The following is a 27,421-nucleotide window of genomic DNA, read 5'->3' as shown; positions in this document are numbered from 1 at the left end:
ATACACTTCATTTAGGGACAATGTGAAAGTTAAGATATAGTACATTTACTAAAACTGTGTTCAGGTCTTAGGGAAATATTTTCCTTACATAGAGACAATGAGCTCATATTTTCAACATCAATTAGTAATTGCATTGGTCCTCTTTTTCCAGTGGCCATAGCCACAGACCCAACCATTTCAAACACACAGACAGTGTCATCTAACCAACAACAATGGAAATATAGCACAGCCAAGCCATCTTTCTCTTCTTATGAAAACTTGTTTTCCTATGCGGGAGGGATGCAAGTCGAAAAAAAAGCGTGCAGCAGGGCGGACGTCTTCGTAAAAGCCACATTCACACCTTCTTGCAGCTCTTGACAGGTCTGTTGCTAAGCAACAGCCCCATCTCGCTGGCACTCGTTCTTCACATGTGGTAAAGCTAGACGAACCTCAAGAGCTGTTGGTTGGATGGGGGTGAGACTCATATCAGGCAGTGACAATGGCTGCTTTTAGAGACACTGATTAACACAGCATGTGATGATGACCCCAATTATCTGTCCCTCACAAAGTGCTAACAGGCACAGATTTCAATACAACATTCACTCTGTCATCATGGCCATCTTGTAATGTAGTGTTTTATATTGAGTTTGTTTGGTTAAACTTTTACTTCAGGGACAAAGTACAGCATGCTTGATATACATTTAAATCATTCTACACAGAAAGTAAGTAGTGAACTACAGGTCAGTTAACAAAATGGTACTCAAACTTTCAAATAATCCTCTTTTAATAAATTACAAATCAATTTACATTGTCTACAGCCAAGACCCCCTTTTGGGATGCAAATAAAAAAACTGATTCGAAACACAGAGAGGTTGGACACATCAAAAAATGACAAAACAAACCAGCTGAACATATTCACCAAATAATGAAATAAACAAATTGAAATAAACTTAAAGGTACTAATCAAAACATTCATTGAAATCAAACATTGAATGACAACAATACATTTACTATGCACAGGCACTGCATAGGCTGACAGCTAAGATAATAATACTAGCCATAAAAGATGGAGTGCGATGAGATGAAGGGAGAGAAGGACTGAGAGATGGTGGGAGAAGTGGAGCGAGGGATGGAGGCTCCTCAGAGGAGGTTGTGGAGGAGGGCGGTGGCCAAGGCGGTGAGGGTCAGGCTGAGGGGGGAGACGGCAGCAGAAGCAGTGGCACTCTGGAAAGGCACTGTGTGCTTCAGCATCCACTTCTTCTCCTCTGTCAGGCCCTGCCTGTCCAGCTCAGCCCCCATTAGCTTACGTATGGTCAGGTAGTAATTATCCAGCCACTGTAGCTGAAGGGGAGAACAATGGAGACAGGGTCAGTGGGGCACAGACGCAAATGAGCAGCAACCCAGTGCCACGCACCACCGTAAGCTGGCACGGACACACATACATGCACACACACATGCCACATGCACGAGTGGAGGCTCCTCAGAGGAGGAAGGGGAGGACCATCCTTCTCAGTGAATTTTTAAAAATACTGAAACATTAAAAAAGTTAGCCTTTTTAGATAAAACTATACTAAATATATTCAAGTCACCAAATAATGAATTTAAACACACTGTTTTGTAATGAAGGTCTACAGGTTAACAGTACTCTGTAGGGTAGCACCATGGTGTAACCGGAGGACAGCTCGATTCCGTCATCCTCTGGGTGCATTGACTTCAATACAAAACCTAGGAGGCTCATGGCTCTCGCCCCCCTCCATAGACTTACACAGTAATTATGGCAACTTTCAGAGGACGTCCTCCAACCTATCAGAGCTCTTGCAGCATGAACTGACATGTCGTCCACCCAATCAAAGGATCAGAGAATGAATCTAGTAGTGAAAGCAAAAAGCTACAGCTAGCTAGCACTGCAGTGCATAACATCTGGAGAGTAGTTGACTCAGGGAGAGAAAGACAATAGAGGAACAATTTTGAACCATTCAATTCTTTAAAAATAAAGGAGAAGCAAAAGAGATATTTAATTGTATTTTTGTTTTACTTTCACTTAGCTAACGAATGCAACTAGCTAGTTTATCCTACTCAAACGCCCGGCTCAAACAAAGAGGGATGCTATTTAACTTGCTGGCTATGGTTATCCAATACTGGAACTCTTCCAAGTCAAGCTAAGCTTTTGGTTTTATAACAGTGTTGCCAGAGCGCATAGATGCAAGAAGGAATTCTACAATGAGCAAAATGTTCATGCTGTTTCTACAGTATGTGGCTCCTATGAAAGTGAACTGTGTTTGCGTGTGATCAGGGGTGTATTCATTCCACCGATTCTGTTGAAAATTGTTTCTTGAACGGAAGCAAATGGAAAGAAATGGGGATAAACATACCTGAATTTGTCCAATAGAAATTCTCATTTAGAACTGCTGGACTAATGATTACACCCTAGATCAGCTAGATGCAGGCAAGAGTGTACAAGGCAGTATTAAATGTGTCACTGTCTGTCACCTCGATTACTCCAATTTTTCTCTCGACCAGTGCACCTACGTTGTAAACTTTTTAGGTTGTAGCAACCTCATGATGGCTACAGGGAAAAGGAGAGTATCAGGTAGTAGCCTAAACCTATTGATGTTACATTGAGCTGGGTGAATGGAATATGAATGACAGTCATCCAATATGCTGTAATAGAAATACGGCCATGCTCATAATAAAATAATCGTTCTCCCTCATCTTAAACGTCACCGACAGCCACTGACATGCATGCACATATACACACACAATGAATGTATATGTATATATATTTTTATCTTGCTTTGTTTGCTCTTTTCCATGTCTATCCCTGATAAGTTACCCAGGAAAGGGCTGAAAATAGCCCGTATTAGTATATGTAGCCTTAGAAATAAGGTTAGTGAAATCATTAACTTGCTAACATAAGATAAAATTCATATATTAGTCATTTCTAGGATTCACTAGATAATTCATTTGATGACAGAGCAGTAGCAATACAAGGATATAACATCTATAGAAGAGACAGGAATGCTTATGCGTGAGGTGTTGCTGTATACAGTGCCAGTCAAAAGCTTGGACACACCTACTCATTCAAGGGTTTTTCTTTATTTTTACTATTTTCTACATTGTATAATAATAGTGAAGACATCAAAACTATGAAATAACACATATGGAATCATGTAGTAACCAAAAAAAGTGTTAAACAAATCAAAATATATTTTATATTTGAGATTCTTCAAAGTAGCCACCCTTTGTCTTGATGACAGCTTTGCACACTCTTGGCATTATCTCAGCCAGCTTCATGAGTGTCACTGGTGTGCCCTCTCTGGTTTCTAGGTCACCAGGCTGCTCGTTATGGCGCACACCTGTCACCATCGTTACGCACACCTGCGCGTGATCAGACTCACCTGGACTCCATCACCTCCTTGATTACCTTCCCTATATACGTCACTCCCTTTGGTTCTTTCCCCAGGTGTTATTGTTTCTGTGTTATGTCTGTGCGTTGTTCATGTTACTTATGTTATGTTTATTTATTAAAACACTCACTCCCTGAACTTGCTTCCCGACTCTCAGCGCACATCGTTACAATGAGGTAGTCACCTGGAATGCATTTCAATTAACAGGTGTGCCTTGTTAAAAGTTAATTTGTGAAATTTATTTCCTTCTTAATGCGTTTGAGCCAGTCAGTTGTGTTGTGACAAGTTAGGGGTAATAGCCCTATTTGGTAAATGACCAAGTCTATATTATGCTCAAATAAGCAAAGAGAAACAACAGTCCATCATTACTTTAAGAGATGAAGTTCAGTCAATTCAGAGACATATCCCTGTAACTTATTCAACTTTATTTAACTAGGCAAGTCAGTTAAGAACAAATTATTATTTTACAATGGCTGCCTACCCCAGCCAAACAACTCTGGGCCAATTGTGCGCCGCCCTATGGGACTCCCGATCACGGCTGGTTTTATTATAGCCCGGGATCTAACCAGGGTCTGTAGTGACGCCTCTAGCACTGAGATGCAGTGCCTTAGACCGCTGCACCACTCGGGAGCCCTAAATGCTTAGAGAAGATTTTATGTCAAGTGTTATTGAAGTGTTGAGGTTGCAGGTTCACCTGGCACATCTAAAGTATTTTCTTTTGGGGTGTTGCTATAGGCCACCAAGTGCTAACAGTCAGTATCTAAATAATGTGTGAGATGCTTGATAATGTAGTGTGATGTAAACATAGAGGTCTAATTTCTTGGGGACCTGAATATTGACTGGTTTTCATCAAGATGTCCACTGAAGAGGAAGCTTCTCACTGTAACCCGTGCCTGTAATCTGGTTCAGGTTATTAATCAACCTACCAGGAACAAGATCATCCACATGTATTGATCACATTTTTACTAATACTGTAAAACTTTGTTCTAAAGCTGTATACGTACCCATTGGATGCAGTGATCACAATAGCTAGCTAACATTAGGCTCTAACTAGCAAAGCAAACGGTTCTGGGATACGAATAATAACGTCATACACGTAATGTTAGCTAGGGAGCTAGCCAGCTAACGTTAGCTAGCTAGCTAAAAGTACACTTTAGCTTGAAATGAAACCACTTTCTGTCAAAATTAGAAATGAGTAATATCTGAAAATGTAGCTAGCTAGACTATTTTACCCGTATACAGCATCATGCATGATGGACGCGTTTCCCTGTCACGGATGCCATGCCACGGTTGCCCTTAGTTTGAAGATGTAATCCAGAGACAGTTGGAGAAAACATCTCTTTAGCTATCATACTCTAATTACACTGATTTCAAAACTCGATCCTCCAGAAAGTGGAGAGTAACACTTATGCAGCTCCACTACACGATACATTTAAAAAAAAGCCACGTTCGACATGATTACCAACACGGACTGACCAACTCAAATAGACAGAAGCCTTCTATATGGCAGACCAATCCGAACTCTCTCGGCATGTCCAGCACACTCATTATCTCAGCCAATCATGGCTAGTGGGAAGGTTGCTCGCTTTTTCTGTGGCTTAACCAGCAAGGCTCGTAATTAAAAAAACGTATTCGTATTTACAGGTGGCACACAAGTTTGTTATTAAGTCACTTGAAAGTTCACATGTTCTAGAAGGCATTTCTGCCAAAACACATTTAAAAAATAAAAATAAAACGTTCAAATGGCTCTCCTGTGAAGTCGTGAGTTGCAACATACGCCTAGTTTCCTGTAACGGGTCAAATATAGTGGCTATATCCAGGAAAGCCAAAGTTCCAAACGCTGGGCCTAAAATAGTTTTTGCTGTGCCTCTAATGTGGATGATGTTTAAAATATTTCTTGGTCTGATGTGATTAATGAGGAGCATCCAGACGCTGCACTTAATGAATTTATGAAATTGCTTCTTTCAATTATTGATGAACATGCACATGTTAAGAAACTGACTGATATAACTGTTAAGGCTCTATGGATTGATGAGGAATTGAAAAACTGTATGGCTGAAAGAGATGGGGCAAACTGAGAAATTATGTGACTAAACTCAACAAAAAGAAGATGAAACTGTATTATGAAGCCAATATCAATGATATAAAGAATGATGGAAAAAATACTTTGGCGTACAAATTCAACTCCATCTGTCATCGAATCAGATGGCTTATTCATCACAACACCATTTCATATTGGCAATAATTTGAATGATTACTTCATTGGCAAAGTGGGCAAACTTAGGCAGGAAATGACAACAACGAAGAGTGAGTCATCGTACTCATGTATAAAAAAATCAAATAATGAAAGAAAAGCATTGCAAGTTAGAATTTTGTAAAATGAATTCGGTAGAGGTGGAAAATATATTGTTATCGATCAATAATGACAAACCTCCTGGCATTGACAACTTAGATGGAAGGCTACTGAGGATGGTAGCTGACTCTATAGCCACTCCTATCTGTCATATATTTAATCTGAGGCTAAAGGAAAGTCTTTGTCCTCAGGCCCGGAGGGAAACCAAAGTTATTCCACTGGTAAAGCTGCCTTTACTGGTTCTAACAGCAGACCTACAGCTGTATCAGCTTGCTGCCTGCAACTTAGCAAACTGTTGTAAAAATTGTGTTTGACCAAATACAATGCTACCTCTCTGTAAACAAATGAACAACAGATTTTCAGCATGCTTATAGAGAAGGCCACTCAACGTGTACTGCAATGACACATGAAAAAGTGATGCTGATGTCACAAAGTGTTTCTACACCTGCATTGCCTGCTGTTTGGGGTTTTACGCTAGGTTTCTGTACAGCACTTTGTGACATCAGCTGATGTAAGAAGGGCTTTAGAAATACATTTGATTGATTGATTGACTGAAGATTGGTTGAAAGAAATTGATAGTAAGAAGATTGTGGGAGCTGTACTGTTCAATTTCAGTGCAGCCTTTGATATTATTACCTGTTGTTGAGAAAACGTGTGTTATGGCTTTTCAACCTCTGCCATATTGTGGATTCAGAGATATCTATCTTAAAGTAACAGAGGGTTTTCTTTAATGGAAACTTCTCTAATGTCAAACATGTAAAGTGTGATGTACCACAGGGCAGCTCTCTAGGCCTTCTACTTTTTCTATTTTTACCAATGACCTGCCACTAGCATTAGACAAAGTATGTGTGTCCATGTATGCTGATGATTCAACCAAATACACATCAGCAACCACAGTTAATGAAGTTGCAGACTGTTTTGGAATGGGTGGCCAGTAATAAACTAGTCCTGAACATCTATAAAACTAAGAGCATTTCATTTGGTACAAATCATTCCCTAAGTTCTAGACCTCAAATTAATCTGGTAATGAATGGTGTGGCTGGTGAACAAGTTGAGGAGACTAAATTGCTTGGTGTTAGCTTAGATTGTAAACTGCCATGGTCGTAAAGATGGGGAGAGGTCTGTCTGTAATAAAGAGATACTGTGCTTTTTGACACCACACTCCACAAAAGAAGTCATGCAGGCTCTAGTTTATCTTATCTTGATTATTGCACAGTCATATGGTCAATTGCTGCAAAGAAAGAACTAGTTAAGCTGCAACTGGTCCAGAACAGAGTGGCACGTCTTGCTCTTCATTGTAATCAGAGGGATAATATTAATACTATGCATGCCAGTCTCTCTTGTCTAAGAGTTGAGGAAAGACTGACTGTGTCACTTTTTGTTTTTATAATAAACATTGATGTGTTCGAAATTCCAAATTCTTTGCATAGTCAACTTACACACAGCTCTGACACACACACTTACCCCACCAGACATTCCACCAGGGGTCTTTTCACAGTCCCCATGTCCAGAAAAAATTAAAGGAAACATACAGTATTATACAGAGCCACGAGTGCATGGAACTCCCTTCCATCTCATATAGCGCAAGTGAACAGCAAACCTGGTTTCAAAAACAAATAAAGCAACACCTCATGGCACAACGCCTCTCCCCCATGTGACCTACTTGTGTGTATGTATTGACATGTATGTGTAACTGACAGATGCACACACACACTACATTTTAATGTTTTTAAATGTATGTAAATTGTAAAGTATTTTGTCTGTAATGTCTTTCTTGTTATACGTCTGCCCCAGTAAGGCTAGCTGTCCCCATTGGCGTCGGCTAATGGGGATCCTAATAAATCAAATCAAAACACTAGCAGTAATAAAATACAGTACCAGTCAAAAGTTTGGACATACCTACTCACTCAAGGGTTTTTCTTTATTTTTACTATTTTCTACATTGTAGAATAATAGTGAAGACATCAAAACTATGACATAAAACATATGGAATCATGTAGTAAGTAGTAACCAAAAAGTGTTAAAAAAAATCAAAATATATTTTATATTTTAGTTTCTTCAAAGTAGTCACCCTTTGCCTTGATGGCCTGTTTGGCCCTGTCCGTGGTTTTCATCGGATGGGGCCACAGTGTCTCCTGACCCCTCCTGTCTCAGCCTCCAGTATTTATGCTGCAGTAGTTTATGTGTCGGGGGGCTAGGGTCAGTCTGTTACATCTGGAGTATTTCTCTTGTCTTATCCGGTGTCCTGTGTGAATTTAAATATGCTCTCTCTAATTCTCTCTTTCTCTCTTTCTTTCTTTCTCTCTCTCGGAGGACCTGAGCCCTAGGACCATGCCTCAGGACTACCTGGCATGATGACTCCTTGCTGTCCCCAGTCCACCTGGCCGTGCTGCTGCTCCAGTTTCAACTGTTCTGCCTGCAGCTATGGAACCCTGACCTGTTCACCGGACGTGCTACCTGTCCCAGACCTGCTGTCCCAGACCTGCTGGAACCCTGACCTGTTCACCGGACGTGCTACCTGTCCCAGACCTGCTGTCCCAGACCTGCTGGAACCCTGACCTGTTCACCAGACGTGCTACCTGTCCCAGACCTGCTGTTTACAACTCTCTAGAGACAGCAGGAGCGGTAGAGATACTCTCAAAGATCGGCTATGAAAAAGCCAACTGATACTTACTCTTGAGTTTCTGATTTGTTGCACCCTCGACAACTACTATGATTATTATTATTTGACCATGCTGGTCATTTATGAACATTTGAACATCTAGGCCATGTGCTGTTATAATCTCTACCCGGCACAGCCAGAAGAGGACTGGCCACCCCTCATAGCCTGGTTCCTCTCTAGGTTTCTTCCTAGGTTTGGCCTTTCTAGGGAGTTTTTCATAGCCACCGTGCTTCTACACCTGCATTGCTTGCTGTTTGGGTTTTAGGCTGGGTTTCTGTACAGCACTTTGAGATATCAGCTGATATAAGAAGGGCTATATAAATACATTTGATTTGATTTGAAATAAATTTGATTTGATCGCAGTTTTGCACACTCTTGGCATTCTCTCAACCAGCTTCATGAATTAGTCACCTGGAATGCTTTTCTAACAGTTTTCCAACAGAGTTCCCACATACACTAGCGTTCAAAAGTTTGGGGTCACTTAAAAAAGTCCTTGTTTTTGAAAGAAAAGCAATTTTTTGGTCCATTTAAATAACATCAAATTGATCAGAAATACAGTGTATACATTGTTCATGTTGTAAATGACTATTGTAGCTGGAAATGGCAGATTTTTTATGGAATATCTACATAGGCGTACAGAGGCCCATTATCAGCAACCGTCACTCCTGTGTTACAATGGCATGTTGTGTTAGCTAATCCAAGTTTATCATTTTAAAAGGCTAATTGATCATTAGAAAACCCTTTTGCAATTATGTTAGCACAGCTGAAACTGTTGTTCTGATTAAAGAAGCAATAAAACTGACCTTCTTTAGACTAGTTGAGTATCTGGAGCATCAGCATTTGTGGGTTCGATTACAAGCTCAAAATGGCCAGAAAAAATAACTTTCTTCTGAAACTTGTCAGTCTATTCTTGTTCTGAGAAATGAAGGCTATTCCATACGAGAAATTGCCAAGAAACTGCAGATCTCGTATGCTGTGTACAACTCCCTTCACAGAACAGCGCAAACTGGCTCTAACCAGAATAGAAAGACGAGAGGGAGGCCCGGTGCACAACTGAGCAAGAGGACAAGTACATTAGAGTGTCTAGTTTGAGAAACAAACACCTCACAAGTCCTCAGCAGCTTCGTTAAATAGTACCCGCAAAACACCAGTCTCAACGTCAACAGTGAAAAGGCGACTGGCCTTCTAGGCAGAGTTGCAAAGAAAAAGCCATATCTCTGTCCAGTGTTTGTGTTCTTTTCCCATCTTAATCTTTTCTTTTTATTGGCCAGTCTGAGATATGGCTTTTTCTTTGCAACTCTGCCTAGAACACTTTTTTTGGTTACTACATGATTCCATATGTGTTGTTTCATAGTTTGATGTCCTCACTATTATTCTACAATGTAGAAAATAGTCAAAATAATGAAAAACCCTTGAATGAGTAGGTGTGTCCAAACTTTTGACTGGTACTGTAGGTCATATGTGACCCGTTTTGGCTTTTACGGTAGTCATATGTGTGTGTACAGAAGTAGTGTGAGATTTACTTTGAGTGACAGGTGCACTTTATTCAAACTGCAATAATATATGAACGCTGTTTCTAAAATGACCAACATACAAGATACAATAAAAAAAAAAGTAGTACGGCTGAACATAAACACGAGTAGATTACAGATCAGGCAACATGTACAAAATGAAAGTGCTGTCTTTGTTTTCTCTGAGACCTCGGATAGTTAGTAATATCACTGCTGATAAACGTCATACGTGGTTTAAAAAAAAAAAAACTTGCAGGTTTTGGAAGCTGCCTGTAAACTATGAGGGGGATTTTCAGAGGAAACCCACACTGTCAGCATGAATACACCTCAACCTGTCTGTTGAATGTGTATTTACCTCATGCTCTCATACTAGATGTCCCAGAGAATTGAACCGTTCAATGTTTTTGAACCTTCAGCCATACTATAATGCAGTCATAATAATGACCTAACGTGCATCACAGAGATCATATCAAAATACACACATAGTAATTCCAATGACCTAGTCTCCACTGACCCCTTTTTGTCATTTTACAAAGTGGGATTCTATATAATAAATAACAAATATAATAAAGGAAATGAATGAAGGAAATGAAATTACATGAAATATGTAATTGAATGATGGGCATGATGTCAGTCTTAGTTCAGTTGTTAATTAAGCTAACTAGCTGTGATGGCGGTAAGGATTTTTTATCATGACTGCTGATTATGTGTTTATGGTATCTGCTGTCATTACAGGAAGTAGGCCTCATGACAGAGCGTACAAGTTAAGTGTCAACACACCATGTGTTTCTTACCTGTTGAGGGCTCATGAGAGAGGTGTCAATCAGCTTCCTGTCATACGGGACTAATGATACGGTCTCAAAGGTCAGGTATTTATGGCCATACTGCAGGAGAAAAATACACAAAGGGCAGAAAGTCAACGATTGTCACAGTCTTTGGACACATTCCTAGCGGATTACATTGCAGACACATGCCAGATCTCACAACCATTGTACGTGAGATGTAAGTGCCTTAATGTCTTTGGACCCCAGAAAGAGTAGCAGCAGCAGCTAATGGGGATTGCTAATGAATACAAATGTGTTTAACGTATCAGCATATAATATAGCAATCTGATGTCGGACTGCATAGTTGATGACGTGGCACACAACTATTGGTTGATACAATGCATGAAGTCAGCCTGGAACACAACCTTTGACATCCCTTATGGAAAAGTCACGTCTCACGAAGCCGATTTCACACGTGAGAAACATGATTTTCTGACATTTCACATGTAAAAATCACACATACAGTGCATTCAGAAAGTATTCAGACCCCTTGACTTTTTCCACATTTTGTTACTTTACAGCCTTATTCTAAAATTGATTAAATACATTTTTTTTCCTCATAAATCTACACCCAATACCCCATAATGGCAAAGCAAAAACTGTTTTTTAGAAATTTTTGCAAATGTATAAAAAAAAACTGAAATATCCCATTTACAGAAGTATTCAGACTCTTTACTCAGTACTTTATTGAAGCACCTTTGGCAGCGATTACAGCCTCGAGGCTTCTTGGGTTTGACTCTACAAGCTTCTTGGGTAAACTCCCCAAGCTGTACTTGGGGAGTTTCTCCCATTCTTCTCTGCAGATCCTCTCAAGCTCTGTCCCCTTGCTGTGCCACTCAAGGACATTCAGAGACTTGTCCCGAAGCCACATCTACATTGTCTTGGCTATGTGCTTATGGTCGTTGTCCTGTTGGAAGGTGAACCTTTGCCCCAGTCTGAGGTCCTGAGTGCTCTGGATCAAGGATCTCTCTGTACTTTGCTCCGTTCAACTTTCCCTCGATCCTGACTAGTCTCCCAGTCCCTATTACTGAAAAACATCCCCACAGCATAATGCTGCCACTACCATCCTTCACCGTAGGGATGGTGCCAGGTTTCCTCCAGACGTGACGCTTGGCATTCAGGCCAAAGAATTCAATCTTGGTTTCATCAGACCAGAGCATCTTGTTTCTCATGGTCTGAGAGTCTTTAGTTGACTTTGTAAGTCGCTCTGGATAAGAGCATCTGCTAAATGACATAAATGTAAATGTACATTTTGGCAAACTCCAAGTGGGCTGTCATGTGCTTTTTACTGAGGAGTGGCTTCTGTCTGGCCACTCTACCATAAAGGCCTGATCAGTGGAGTGCTGCAGAGATGGGTGACCTTCTTGAAGGTTTTCACATCTCCACAGAGGAACTCTGGAGCTCTGTCAGAGTGACCATCGGGTTCTTGGTCACCTTCCTGACCAAGGCCCTTCTCCCCCGATTGCTCAGTTTGTCCGGGCGGCCAGCTCTAGGAAGTGTCTTGGTGATTTCAAACTTCTTCCATTTAAGAATGATGGAGGCCACTGTGTTCTTGGGGACCTTCAATGCTGCAGAAATGTTATGGTATCCTTCCCCAGATTTGTCCCTTGACATAATCCTGTCTCGGAGGTCTACAGACAATTCCTTCAACCTCGTGGCTTGGTTTTTGCTCTGACATACACTGTCAACTGTAGGACCTTATATAGACAGGTGTGTGACTTTCCAAATCATGTCCAATCAATTGAATTTACCACAGGTGGACTCCAATAAAGTTGTAGAAACATTTCAAGGATGATAAATGGAAACAGGATGCACCTGAGCTCAATTTCGAGTCTCATAGCAAAGGGTCTGAATACTTATGTAAATAAGGTATTTCTGTTTTTATTTTTAATAAATGTGCAAAGAAATAAAATATGCTTTCGCTTTGTCATTATGGGGTATTGGGTGCAGATTGATTAGGATTTTTTTTAAAAAATGTAATCCATTTTAGGCTGTAACTTAACAAAATGTGGAAAAAGTCAAGGGGTTTGAATACTTTGGAAATGCACTGTAGTTGTCAGACATTGTACATCTGACAATTGACGTCATATTATGGATAGCTAGAATCTTTCCACAGCTTTAATACATCCCCATGTTGTTAAATGTTATTCATATTTACCCACACTTATCTGATATTTCCACATGTTAAATAAAAATGCTGTAGTTCAATAGTTTATCTACCTTTGTGTGAGCTGGCACGATGACGACAACATCTTCAATGCGGATCCCAAAGTCATTTTCCTTGTAATATCCTGGTTCTGGAAGAGATACAACCTGCTCATGAAATAAAGGTCTCCATTCTCTTCCTATTCATTCAAGTCAAAAAGGCAGCTAAAAAATCTAAATGAACCTTGTGACAAACCTCAAGATGTTAATTGAAGATAAGGACACAAATTTGATTTGGTAAGATCTTACCTATAGATGTGAACATGCCTTCCCGGAATGGAATGTTATTGCTCTGAAAGCCAACAGGCCCTGTGACGGAATTGAAATTAGTCAAATCCAAACATCTATGGTCACATACTGTACAGCTACTTTAACTTTAGCATTGAGAATTTAAAATAATACAGTGTGATTGCTACAATGAAATCAAAACAACTCTTAATATCAGTATCATAAAACGATACTAAAGATTCAAAATAAACAATAAGTAAAGCAATTATACACTCATGGACGCCAAAGTAGTTTCCCACGCCGTGACCTGTCCCGTGGCCATAGTTCAGGCCCACTTCCCACAATGCCCGGCGCCCCAGCATCTCCATGTTTACACCTGTTGATAAATAAAAGCGTTAACGTGCCCTGGTCTCAAACATCCTTCAAATCTTTACAACCACTTCTTGTTGGCATACTTTAAAACATGTATTTTTCCTTCCTCTCTTGAAGTCATCACTGATTTAACAACCGTGAAAGTAAAGATTCCCTCATCAAATCAAATTGTATTGGTCACGTTCACGTGTTTAGCGGATGTTATTGTGGGTGTAGCGAAATGCTTGTAATATACCTTTCAGTCATGTCAGGTCAGCGATCTCGAAGAAGGAAAGATGTATTTTCAAAGTATTCAACAAACAGGGCCTCAAACAGACCCAATGTACTTTGTGTTAAAATAGCACAAAATCACCTCGCTAAGGGACTAGTGAAAAAATAATGCCCTCTTGTGGTTGTATAGAACATTGCACGTATGCTTTTACATATCCACCAGTAGTAGCCTCTGACAGTGTGACGTGAATGACCATCTGCTTCTGTGCAGTTGTACATTGCATTGCACTCACCTTTTGTCCCTGAGGGGAAGATGGTCCGAGAGATTTCAATATTTCCCATGAGCACACGAGTGAAGGCCTCCTTTGGAGTGAGAGAACGGTGTAGATCAGAGAATTGGTTTGAAATGATGAGAATAGACATTTGAAATAACTATAGGCGACATAAAGTTATATATCAGGTAGAAAGGTATATATCTACATATTCATTTGACGGAGGTAACACAATTTCACTTGGGCCCCCAAAAGGCTAGGGCCGGCTCAGACTGCGGGTATGGATGTGGGTAAGCAGACCCGCCAGCCACTCCGGCCCCTCGTGATGAGTTCAGATTTTTTGTGGCGTCCACCCCATCAAAGTTGCCCATCCCTGGTATATATAAAGCTACTTAGCCCCATAGGGCCACCTGTACCTTCTGCATGTCGGTGGGGGTCCCCCAGTGAACAGTTCGTGTGATGTCAGTGGTCCCATCTCTATGGTCACAAGAAGAACAAGTCATGGCTCACATTTGAATCAATGTGGATAATAACTGAAGAATAAACTGCAAATATTTACCATAAAGATCCTATTAAATTACTAATCTTAATGTGTTATTTGTAATTCTATGGTGATAACTACATTCTCAGCTATAGTGAATAAGCTTCTCTACTCACAGATACTGGCCACCAGAGTCCACCAGGTACATCTCATCAACAGTAAGCTTTCTGCTAGTTGCATTAGAAGGGCTGTAATACAATGTTTGTGACAAAACAATAGTTAGTGGTACTGTGAGGCAGATACTAAGCAAAAACATTAGGAGACAAGGTGGAAAAGATAAGCTCTAGATACCTATAGTGGGCCAGAGCAGCATTGGGCCCACTGGCAGATATGGTTTCAAAGCTTGGCCCCCTGCTGTCCTTCTGCTTGCTGTCAAGTGTCAAAGATAGTGTTAGCGATTAAGTGTGTGTGTGTGTGTGCTTAAGTGCTTGCGTTTGTGTGTATATGCATGTGTGTGTGTCTTCTCCCCACCTGCGACACTCATTGACGTAATATGCTGCTGTCATCTCTGTCTCTGTCCCCTCTGGTACAACTTTTTCCAGCCACATCAGTAGCTGTATGACTGCCACGGCATCCCTCACCTACGGAGAGCAAGGGAGGACAATCAGACCACACAAGGTATTCTCCTATTACAACTGAGAAGTAGGATGACGTTACCCTTGAACTCAAGCGTCTCAAAGTAGGACTGCTGATCTAGGATCAGGTTCATGTAATCTTATTAATTGTGATCTAAAAGATAACACTGCTCTTAAGTCAGAACTCCTATTCTGAGATATTGGATACATACGGCCCCTGATCTCAGATCAGCTTTCCGTTTTTTCCCACAGTGGTTGAGGTTAGGATTTGTAATGGTTGAGGTTAGGGTGTGTAATGGTTGAGGTTAGGGTGTGTATTGGTTGAGGTTAGGGTGTATAATGGTTGAGGTTAGGGTGTGTAATGGTTGAGGTTAGGGTGTGTAATGGTTGAGGTTAGGGTGTGTAATGGTTGAGGTTAGGGTGTGTAATGGTTGAGGTTAGGGTGTGTAATGGTTGAGGCTAGGGTGTGTAATGGTTGAGGTTAGGGTGTGTAATGGTTGAGGTTAGGGTGTGTAATGGTTGAGGTTAGGGTGTGTAATGGTTGAGGTTAGGGTGTGTAATGGTTGAGGTTAGGGTGTGTAATGGTTGAGGTTAGGGTGTGTAATGGTTGAGGCTAGGGTGTGTAATGGTTGAGGCTAGGGTGTGTAATGGTTGAGGTTAGGGTGTGTAATGGTTGAGGTTAGGGTGTGTAATGGTTGAGGTTAGGGTGTGTAATGGTTGAGGTTAGGGTGTGTAATGGTTGAGGTTAGGGTCTGTAATGGTTGAGGTTAGGGTGTGTAATGGTTGAGGTTAGGGCGTGTAATGGTTGAGGTTAGGGTGTGTAATGGTTGAGGTTAGGGTGTGTAATGGTTGAAGTTAGGGTGTGTAAGCTGATTACTATATCTGATTCAAAGGACAATGTCCATCCAGAGTCATAATTCATACAAACACCTTGACATTTTGGTCCATTTAAATGTGAATGCCATGACAACAGTCTGGTCTGTCATATCTTACTGCCGCGCTCAGATCTGTATCTTTATCTGTATCCCCATTAGCTGACAGCCATGACGACAGGAATGGAGGAATTTATAATAACACACCCTTATAAGAACCATACATTTAAGGGCTTTATTGGTGCCAATCATAAAAACTGACTTTGATGGTAATGGATAGAAGACAGAAAATCAGGGTATCTTAGACAGGATATCCCATGAAGGGTATTGAAAGCACTAATGCTAACGTATGCAATCTTGCCTCTAATATAACAATCCCAATATGGAAAGTATGGCTTGTCGAGATGAACTGATCTCGAAGGGCTATTGGAGCCACCAGCGTCTCTGTTGTAAGACTTTATGGCTTAATAAGGGCACAACTCAATAAAGAGAGGGAATAGGGAGTCTTGAGTTTCCAGCTCTCTCTCTATGTGTGTGTGTGTGTGTGTGTGTGTGTGTGTGTGTGTGTGTGTGTGTGTGTGTGTGTGCGTGCGTGCGTGAAAAGTCAGGACTTTTTTCATGTCTTGAATTTGTTAAAATGCTATTTTAGGCTTAAGGGTTAGGTTTAGGATTTGTGGTTAAGGTTAGGGTTAAGGGTTAGGGTTAGGGTTTAGGAAAAATAGGATTTTGAATGGTGTGTGTGTCACATACATGAGCATCTCTCAGGATGCGCTGCTCTGTCTCGTCCTTCACCGCTTTAGTGGTCAGCACCGGAGAGTAGGCACTGGTCAGTAACTTCTCCTAAAACGGAGGGGTAGAGCGATATGGTTCTAATACTCTCAGTTCATACTCATGTACATGAAATGCGACACAACAACAACTTTCTTCCACAGTAAAGTGTAGGGAGGTGTGATAAATAAATATATAACACATTAAATGGACCATTCCCAGTCAGTGAGGAGTTTAATAATAGGTTTTATCCCACCCCTGTCCTCACCTCTGGAGTGATGAGCTCGTACAGGGCATAGTTGGTGTACTCTGTTCCAATCCACACTTTCACACCAGGTGTTGTCATGTAGTTCTTCAGCATTACCCGCACCTGTTCATATTCTAACAACTGCACACAGTGAGCTAGGAAACAAGTGGAGTTCAGGTATAACTTCAAGTCTTCTGTCACTCTGTCCTTGTGTACAAACAACCTGAGAGGGAGAGAAAAATGAATCAACAACTTTTATGGTACACAAGGGGCCCGTTTGAGCACTGTAAAGCAGTGCGGACTAGGACTTCGGACTCACCAGATCTCATTCAAGGTCAGTAGCGTATAGGAGTAGAAGAAGGGGTTGTAGGGGACATCATTACCACGCAGATTAAACAGCCCTGAAACAGGGCAGATAAGAAGACTTCAATGAGGACTTCAAATAATGAAATGTTAAGTGAATGAGTATGAATGTGGAGTTTCCAGGTTTGACGTTCTTACAGGCAGTCTCATCAAGAGCAGAGAGCAGGACCGCTGTGGGCTTGTAAGGATTGTCTGTCATCTGAGTCCGTATGTGTTCCACTTTCATCTGCCAGGTCCTCTCTGTCAAACGGTGTGTTTCGGCGCCAGATGAGAAAACACAATCAGACTCTGGGTCACCATAAAGGCCATTTGTTTTATGATCCCTCCATTTACTTACTATCTAACAGTGGAGTGTATTCATGGATGCCAAGGGAAGCCAGGTTTCCCTAACAAATTGACCAAGATTTTTATCTTTCATCTCTCTGTGTTTCATGATTTTCCTTACATTTTTAAGAGGCTGAATCTCTCTCACCGGGAAAGCATCTGAGCTAGTGAAATAGTGCCCCTCTTTTTCTGTATTTGTAGGCCATCTATCTGATTCTGTCTGGTCAAAAAGAGTATGACATTGTTGCCGCCTGTAGCATTGAATGCACGGGAAGCCAGCGAGCTTTGGCCTTCCTTGATAAAAAAAAGTATAAAAGAATAGCCTACCAGTGTTGAGCTAAAGTAAACTGGCTAGCTAGCTAGCTAAAATAAGTCATTTCCAAAATTAGCAATAGATGGAGATAGAGATTTGGACTTGTGGTTTTACTTAATAAAAAAAAAAGGTTTAACCTTTAATTCTCCGTAGTGGCCAATGATTATAACAGTGATTCTGATCCAACCATATATTCATTCAATGTGCGGCCTGGCCTGAGAGGATGGAAGTTGAATATGTAGCTAGATGTAAGTCGCTCTGGATAAGAGTGTCTGCTAAAATGACAAAAATGTAATTGTAGAAGGCGAACTAGCTAACGTTGCCCATGAAAGGAAGTTAGGCTAGCGAGCAAGCATTTTAGCCAGGTAGCCTAGGACAACAAAAAATAAGTGCGTGTACTGTATGACAGAGTCATAGACCGTTTAGGCAACATGAAAGAGAGGAGGATGGCATTGGCGTTTCTCTACAAGTAGGGTGATTCAACATGTTTTTTCTACTTGCAAGCACACACACACACACACACACACACACACACACACACACACACACACACACAGAAATCAGAACCATGAACAGCCACATCATATTTAGCTTACGATGATTGAACTAAATTATTTTTGGTATATTTTAGTTGTCACTGCATTAGATTAAGCATAGGTAATTTGATGATGTTGAAATGTTGAAGTTGAAATGGTGTTGGAATAGTGGAGGCGGCTCCTGTTTTCTTTGCGACTTGCGGAAACTCTCAGTGGTTCTAAATCAATAGTTGTTTAGTAGTTAGAAAATGTCAGAAACATGAACTTGCTTGACCATGCTATAGGTCATGTACCTGTCTGTTACATGCAATATGTTTGTGGTCTTCACTGGACAGATGTTGCTCTCCGGTTTAGTGATGAAACAAAGGTGTGGTTGAATTTATTCTGCCTATGTCTTCTTATTCTCTCAGCCTTAGACCTATATACTGTATCACTGTTTCAAGGCATATGAACTACCAGGTTATAGAGCAAACAACACAATTACCACAACACATAGGTTCTAATATGGCTTCCCCCCCCCCCCCCCCTGGTTTGGCTTCCCCCAGTGATTTTACTCACACATCACTACTGCTGTCTAATCATGATCATAGAAAACAAAAAGGAACAGAACTATCAGCAGTGCATGACTTGGGATGGAATAAGTGCAGGAGCTGTCTTTTTCCAAGTCGGTCCATTAGACTATGGTTACCAAAATTCACCAATGACGTTATGCTATAGAGCTCTCTGATTATTCACTGTTAATGGTTATTATAGCCTACATGCTAAAGTAAGCATTATTGACACTGGGAAGTTGCTGTGTCTGATCCTGTGTAGACCTACCACCTCCTGGCATTGTGCCCTTGATAAAGGCACTTAGCCCCCCACATAGAACAGCACAGTTAGTCACATGTTGTCAACATGTGGTCAACCCTCCATCTGGAGAGCTCCTGGGTGTGCAGGCTTGGCTTATGATACAGCCCTGAAACACTCAAGTCTACTTATCAAGGTCCTGTTGAGCAGATGATGTTTAGCCTACAATGTGGGTTAGACTAGGGCTTGAACAAAAGCCTGCACACCCAGGACAGCCTACTGTCACTCTCAGATTCACAGACTAGCGTCAAATAAAGTAGAACAAAGCGGAATCAGTAAATGAATGCCCACTCTCCTACTCAATGAAGATCTTGTCTTCATTCCAATTTGATCAACATATTTTGCTTCAGTGTGTGAATCTGGGACAGGGATAGGTTACTTTGTTTGTATAGAGGAGCTGGTACGCAATTCCCCAACAATTAGATTTGCTGGTACACGTTCAGGACAGCTCTGAACCAAATCAGGCACTGACTATAAGTGTTTATTATCAGGGGAAACCCGCAGAGACAAGACTAATGGAAACAACCCCATTCATTTCCCCCCTTCCACAGAGTAATAACCTGCAATGATTGCCAGCCATAAGCAGTTAAAGGGGATGTTTATGACAGTTTGTGAGCCTATGGCTTTCTGCACTGTTTGCCGGTATTTATCTATTCATCAGCCCAGAGATAAAGGGAACTGCACAGTAACTTACTCACTCACTCGCACACTCATCACACGCACACACTCTCACACACACACACGGATAGACAGCGACACACACACACCTACGACTCTGTCGGGCAGGCGGATGAGGTTGTCAGGAGGGATGAGGGGTCTGTCTGTCCACACTCTGTCCACCAGGTTGTCAGGGATGGACTTCAGCATTAGCTTGGCTGGAACTAGGTAGTAGCTGTAGGACTCATAGGTTTCTATGGGATTGGAAAAGACAACCATTATGCAGTAGTACATCCTGCAGGGATCACATACACAGCCTATGCTGTATGCATTTACTGTACTTTAAATCACTTTGGATAAAAGCATCTGCTAAGTGGCATATATAGTGCCATATATTTGATAGTACATGAATACTTATTTGCTAAACCAAAGTGCCATAGTCTGTCAAGTATGACATGGATCTTTATGGGCTGCCTTACGGATAGAGAAGAGGAAGGGGTCAATGCCGATGTTGTCAGTGTCCGAAACCTCCCGAATCAGCCAGTCAGTTATACTGCTGATGGACACTGTGGAGCAGAAGCAACAATAGGACAGACCAGACATTTGCTTGAGTAAACATTGTCACAACAGTCATCTTCCTTGCCGAGACAGTTTCATTCGTTCAGATTACATAAACGAATGTTTGACATTTGGGAGCCTTGGCAATGTGTTTGTTTAAGGTTACCTCTATCATAGCTCTATTATAATAATATACTGATGAAAAAAAAGAACACAACATGCAACAATTTCAAATATTTTGCTGAGTTACTGTTCATATAAGGAAACAGTCAATTGAAATAAATTCATTAGGCCCTAATCTATGGATTTCGCATGACTGGGCAGGGGCGCAACCAATCATAATTTGTTTTTCCCCCTCCAACAACGTTGGAGGCGACTTATGGTAGAGAAATGAATGTTAAATTATCTGGCAACTGCTCTGGTTTACATTCCTGCAGTCAGCATGTATATTGCACATTCCCTCACAACTTGAGACATCTGTGGCATAGTGTTGTGACAAAACTACACATTGTAGAGTGTATTTCAATTGTCCCCAGCACAAGGTGCACCTGTGTAATGACCATGCTGTTTAGTCAGCTTCTTGACATGCCACACCTTTCAGGTGGATGGATTACCTTGACAAAGGATAAAATGCTCACTAACAGGGATGTAAACAAATTTGTGCACAACATTTGAGAGAAATAAGCTTTTTGTGTGTATGGAACATTTCTGGGATCTTTTATTTCAGGTCATGAAACATGGGACCAGCACTTTACATGTTGCATTTATGTTTTTGTTCAGGCTTATATTTGATAATACACCGGGTGCACTTGCGCTACCTTGTCCCAGACCTGCTGCTCGACCCCCTCACTTCCTACCTGCTGCTGCTTCCTGCTAACCCCCCTCCGCACCTTTCACTTTGAAACTTTGAATGCTTGTTTATGAAAAGCCAGCCAGCATTGACTCCTGAGGTGTTGAATTGTTTCACCCCTACAGCCACCATGGTTATTATTTGACCCAGATGGTCATCTATGAACATTTGAACACTTTGAAAAAAAGATCTGGCCTTACAGCATGGACCCATAAATCTCCACCTGGTACAGCCAGAAGAAGACTGGGTTTCTAGGTTTCTCCTAGGTTATTGCGTCCTAGGGAGTTTTTCCTAGACACTGTGCTTCTGCATCTGCATTGCTTGCTCTTTGGGGTTGTAGGCTGGGTACAGTTTCTGTAAAGAACGTTGTGCTGCTGGTGATATAAAAAGGGCTTCATAAAATGAATTTGATTGATTCATTGATGGCTTGCATGCCTATCACTGTGCACTTTTTTTGTGTATGTGTCTGTGACTGTAATTCCTTTCTCCTTTCGTAGTTTCATCAGACAGAGATGTGGATTTGAAATGAGAGGATCAGGCAGACAGGAAAGCAACACAGTCTGCAGCTCTCGTCTAGTCAACACAGTCTGCAGCTCTAGTCTAGTCAACACAGTCTGCAGCTCTAGTCTCTTCTTTGCAGTAGAGTCTCATGCACACAAATGACACACACAAAGGACATGTTCATGTTTTTAAATGTATGCAAATTGTAAAGACTTTTGTCTGTAATGTATTTTTGGTTATATGTCGGACCCCAGTAAGACGAGCTGTCTCCATTGGCATCGATTAATGAATCACATCAAATCATCTTACCGTCTCTCTCCAGCTCCCAATTGCAGTCCATTTGGCGTTCAGCCTGGACCCAGTAGCGACTGTCTGTCCAGAGGACCGCCTTCTTCAGGGTCACCACCGCTGTGCCTGGGGAGGGAGGGTTACATTACACATCATGGAGAGTTGTGTTTAGTTTCAGTGACGTGTGGTTATGTTAGAGTTATTGTACTCTTTTATGCGTTGGCAACTTTCAGTGCATTCGCAAAGTATTGAGACCCGTTGACTTTTTCAACATTTTGTTAAGTTACAGCCTTGTTCTAAAATTGATTACATTTCTTTTTTTTTCTTAACCATCTACACACAATACCCCATAATGACAAAGCGAAAACAGGTTTTTAGACATTTTTGCAAATGTATAAAATACAAAACTGAAATATCACATTTACATACAGCGTAAGTATTCAGACACTTTACTCAGTACTTTGTTGAAGCATCTTTGGCAGCGATTACAGCCTCGAATCTTCTTGGGTTTGACGCTACAAGCTTGGCACACCTGTATTTGGGGAGTTTCTCCCATTCTTCTCTGCAGATCCTCTCAAGCTCTGTCCCCTGGCTGGGCCACTCAAGGACAGTCAGAGACTTGTCCCGAAGCCACTTCTGCATTGTCTTGGCTATGTGCTTATGGTCGTTGTCCTGTTGGAAAGTGAACCTTTGCCCCAGTCTGAGGTCCTGAGTGCTCTGGATCAAGGATCTCTCTGTACTTTGCTCCGTTCAACTTTCCCTCGATCCTGACTAGTCTCCCAGTCCCTATCACACTCCCTACTTTAGAAATGTTTTCAAATGTATTAAAACCTTAAAAACAGAAGTACCTTACAGTATTTACAGAAGTATTCAGACCCTTTGCTATGAGACTCGAAATTGAGCTCAGGTGCATCCTGTTTCCATTTGTCATCCTTGAGATGTTTCTACAACTTGACTGGCGATTCAGTTGATTGGACATGATTTGGAAAGGCACACACCTGTCTATATAAGGTCCCACAGTTGACAGTGTATGTCAGAGAAAAAACCAAGTCACGAGGTCGAAGGAATTGTCTGTAGAGCTCCGAGACAGGATTATGTCAAGGCACAAATCTGGGGAAGGATACCAAAACATTTCTGCAGCATTGAAGGTCCCCAAGAACACAGTGGCCTCCATCATTCTTAAATGGAAGAAGTTTGAAACTACCAAGACTCCTCCTAGAGCTGGCTGCCCGGACAAACTGAGCAATCGGGAGAGAAGGGCCTTGGGAGGTGACCAAGAACCCGATGGTCACTATGACAGAGCTCCAGAGTTCCTCTGTGGAGATGGGAGAACCTTCCAGAAGGACAATAATCTCTGCAGCACTCACATCTCTATCTGAGAAACAAGATTCTCTGGTCTGATGAAACCAAGATTGAACTCTTTGGCCTGAATGCCAAGCGTCACGTCTGGAGGAAACCTGGCACCATCCTTACGGTGAATTATGGTGGTGGCAGCATTATGCTGTGGGGATGTTTTTCAGCGGCAGGGACTGGGAGACTAGTCAGGTTCGAGGCCAAGATGAACGGAGCAAAGTACAGAGAGATCCTTGATGAAAACCTGCTCCAGAGCACTCAGGACCTCAGACTGGGGTGAAGGTTCACCTTCCAACAGGACAACGACCTTAAGCATGCAGCCAAGACAACGCAGGAGTAGCTTCGGGACAAGTCTCTGAATGTCCTTGAATGGCCCAGCCAGAGCCCGGACTTGAACCCAATCGAACATCTTTGGAGAGACCTGAAGATAGCTGTGCAGCTACGCTCCCCATTCAACCTGACAGAGCTTGAGAGGATCTGCAGAGAAGAATGGGAGAAACTACCCAAATATAGGTGTGCCAAGCTTGTAGTGTCATACCTAAGAAGACTCAATGCTGTAATCAACTGTCAAATGTGCTTCAACAAAGTACTGAGGAAAGGGTCTGATTACTTATGTAAATCTGATGTCAGTTTTTTTTGTTTTTTTTTACTGTTTTAGCTTTGTCATTATGGGGTGTTGTTTGTAGATTGATGAGGGGGAAAAAAACGATTTAATCAATTCTAGAATAAGGCTGTAACGTAAGAAAATGTGGAAAAAGTCAAGGGGTCTGAATACTTTCCGAAGGCACTTTATATGACAAGTACATACCAGAAGGACGTACAACAGTACCAATGATCACAAAATGCACCAAATTATTAAAAGCATTTTCAGAACACAATCATAACAGCTTTGTAATACTGGTGTTAACCTCTATTTATATATCGCAAACTGCCAGACTCAGACTAATCTGAACATCTGCCGGATAAAAAAATAAAAAATACTATAAAATACCTTTTCTTATTCACAGGGAGAAATTTGAACTGTGCTTGGAATGATCTATTCATCTGCCTGAGCTCTAGTACAGAAATGGCATTGATCATCCTTTTATGTCAGTGCAATAGTCCAGGAATAGATCTCCCATCAATCTGTCCAACCTGGACTCAAGGGTAGACTTAACGTAGTGTACCTAAATCTGTCTCCCTCCATTTTGTATGGTATGTATTCATTTGTGGATGTCCTTCATCCATTTCATTTGATATTTTACAAATTACAATTCGTATGATATGTTACAAATTGCAATTTGTACAATATGTTACAAATTTGCAATACATATGATATGTTACGAATTCCAAGTTGTTGTTGCTGATGTTTGCTAGGTGGCTAAAGCTAATGTTAGCTAGGTTGCTAATGTTAGCTAGGCTAGGGGTTAAGGATAGGGTTAAGGTTAGGAGTTAGGTTAATGGGTTGAGGTCAGGGGAAGGGTTAGCTAATATGCTAAGTAGTTGCAAAGCAGCTAAAAATAAGTAAGTAGTTGAAAAGTTTATAATTTGTTCAAGATTAGTTTTGAACAGACAACCTTTGGGCTGCTAGATGTTCGCGTTATATACCCACCTATCCACCCCGACCCACCACCGTCCTTTAATTTTTGCCTTAGGTAACCTTCTGTCTTATGTAACCATACCAAATGTAACACCTCAAACTAATTTCAGTGTCCCGGATTTGAGTTTTCTATGTTACGTCTAGTCTATGAGACCAGGCTGATCGGTCTATGGAAGCTCCCTGATTCACAGTTCATTTGTCACTCATCAATGGCTCTGAGAGGGTGGGGGAAGGGGCAGGGAGCTGATGGATGTGAGAAGGAGAAGCAGTGAAGATGGAAGAGAGGGTATCAGGAGAGGAGGGCGGGAGTGGAATGATTGTGGGACTAGGAGGTAGGAGAGGAGAAGGAGGAGAAGGGAAGAGGAGGAGGAGGGGTGAGAAATGAACTGAGAAGTAGAACGGTGAGATGAATGGGAAGGACTAAAACTGAGACAGGAGGAGAGGAAGGGAGTGTGGTATTTTAGAACTGAGGGGAGGAGAATTAGAGAGGCAGGGAGAGAAAAAAGAAGGGAGAAAAAAGAAGGGAGGAAAGGACATCTAGAGATCTACCTGCAGAGCCTGTGAAGCCCGTCATAAAAGCCATCCGTGCATCACGCGGGGCGATGTACTCACTCTGTAGGAGATACACATGTTGTCAAACCCACACACAACACATACACACACGCACACACATGCGTACATACACACACTCCTACCAGGTGAGCGTCTGTCCCAGGGATGATATAGGCAGAGACATTGAAGGAACTCATAGCCTCCCTCAAGGCCTGCAGCCGTAGGGTAGTGTTGACCACAGTGGAAGGCAGGTACTGGAACAAACAGTAGAGAGGGTTAGAGGGCTGAATTGCAACCTTAAAATCTGTGTGAATCGCCTACTAACATGAATGCATGATTAACGTGATAGTCAGAGTCACGATGGGTGTATTTCTCAAAATAGAGAGTTTCCTGGAATCCAAAACTCAAGTTCCCCAATATTTGTCCAGACTGAATGAGTGAAGTAAAACAACAGTGGAATTGAGTGATATTTAGTGTAGATTCCTTGGCCCGTATTCATAAAGCGTTTCAGAATAGATGTGCTGATCTAGGATCAGTTTATCCTTTTTCGATAATAAATATTAATTCATCAAATGATTTGGCCAGGGAGGACCTGATTCTAAACCAGAACGCCTGCTCTGAGTCTCTTTATAAATATGGGTCGAGGCTAATTATGCCAGTGAGTGAACCTTAGATTTGGAAAAACAGGGCTGCATACTGTGTGTCTGACCTGATTACATATTGACTGATCTGACACTCATTCACTACACATTTATTTGAATCCCCAGAAGGGACATGGTATACAAGGACACATGGTATAACGGCACTAAATCTGGGCTAGATCGTCATACCGGTGGGATTGCAGAGCAGTTCCTCTCAGACCCACCATCTGCACGAATGACATTCCAGCTTCCTGAAATGGGAAAAAAACAAATGAGGAAGATACCTTGGAAGGTGACAATTAAAGTGCTGTGTAAGCACATTCCTAGATCAATGGAGTGGAGTGCTGTTGTTGTTCAGTTACTGATTTTAATCAGACATTACAGTAAGAGCTGTGATTTGTCTCCAAAAATCTATGTAACTTCATCCAGGGGCAAATGAAGACTAAATGCAATGGTGAGAAAATGACAAATTATAGAATCTCTGCAAGTAGAGAAAGAAGAGAGCAGCCAGACAAATTGTGTATAATAATACCTTTCATAAAATCCCTGTGCAACACGATAGTTCTCTCAAAGACAATAGAAGCAATCAAAAGATTGACTTCTAAACGACATGTCAGAATGCATAATCATTGTCATTCTCATTTGATTCATTCTCAGGAAAATTACATTCAAAGATATTCCAATGAATAATCCAACAGGCATGAAACAAACAGCAGATGGCAAATTCGAATGTACCCTATACCAACCAAGAGTCTCTCGCATAGCCTTTCGCACAGAAATCATGCACTGTGCACTTATTAATATGGATACATCAATCATCACAGGAAGTTAGAACTAAACTTTTACCTCCAAGTGCCAGAAGAGTGCCAACCAGTAGCCAGTCAGAAAAGGGCATCTTGGCACAAACTGTCTGCCACCAGCGATTCCACAGAGAGAGTGACGGTAATGCCTGCATGAATGTACTGTATGTGAGACAGGTGTGTGTGTCGGTGTGTCAGTGAGTGTGTTGCCACGTCTCTCTCCTCCCTCTG

At 41.5% G+C, this 27,421-nt stretch overlaps 1 protein-coding gene across 1 annotated transcript; it reads right to left on the bottom strand.

The window, feature by feature from the left end:
• Window positions 1-745: 745 nt before the first annotated feature.
• On the bottom strand, window positions 746-27,421 carry xpnpep2 (X-prolyl aminopeptidase (aminopeptidase P) 2, membrane-bound). Its single transcript, XM_029770670.1, has 21 exons — window positions 27,237-27,421; window positions 26,580-26,641; window positions 25,893-26,003; window positions 25,747-25,810; window positions 22,287-22,391; window positions 20,548-20,634; window positions 20,179-20,322; window positions 17,528-17,629; window positions 17,346-17,427; window positions 17,048-17,249; window positions 16,762-16,851; window positions 15,036-15,145; window positions 14,856-14,933; window positions 14,681-14,752; window positions 14,440-14,500; window positions 14,045-14,114; window positions 13,441-13,545; window positions 13,191-13,250; window positions 12,957-13,033; window positions 10,707-10,796; window positions 746-1,320 (listed from the first exon to the last, which is right to left on the bottom strand). Exons 1-21 carry the CDS (start codon window positions 27,343-27,345, stop codon window positions 1,120-1,122), a joined length of 2,082 nt encoding a protein of 693 aa, XP_029626530.1. The 5' UTR covers window positions 27,346-27,421; the 3' UTR covers window positions 746-1,119.

This window comes from Salmo trutta, chromosome 13, assembly GCF_901001165.1.
Source record: "Salmo trutta chromosome 13, fSalTru1.1, whole genome shotgun sequence".
Classification (NCBI taxonomy): Eukaryota; Metazoa; Chordata; class Actinopteri; order Salmoniformes; family Salmonidae; genus Salmo; species Salmo trutta.
Note: the sequence above shows the minus strand (reverse complement) of the source record. Positions and strands in the feature narration are given on the sequence as shown.

Bases quoted from the DNA above. Each gene is read 5' to 3' on its own strand.
- xpnpep2 (XM_029770670.1), bottom strand. From the start codon at position 27,345: ATGCAGGCATTACCGTCACTCTCTCTGTGGAATCGCTGGTGGCAGACA. The intron at 13,251-13,440 runs GTATAATTGCTT...ATTCCGTCACAG, and splicing joins CTACTTTGGCGTCCATGAGT to GGCCTGTTGGCTTTCAGAGC. The intron at 10,797-12,956 runs GTAGATAAACTA...TTTCTCCTGCAG, and splicing joins TCGTGCCAGCTCACACAAAG to TATGGCCATAAATACCTGAC.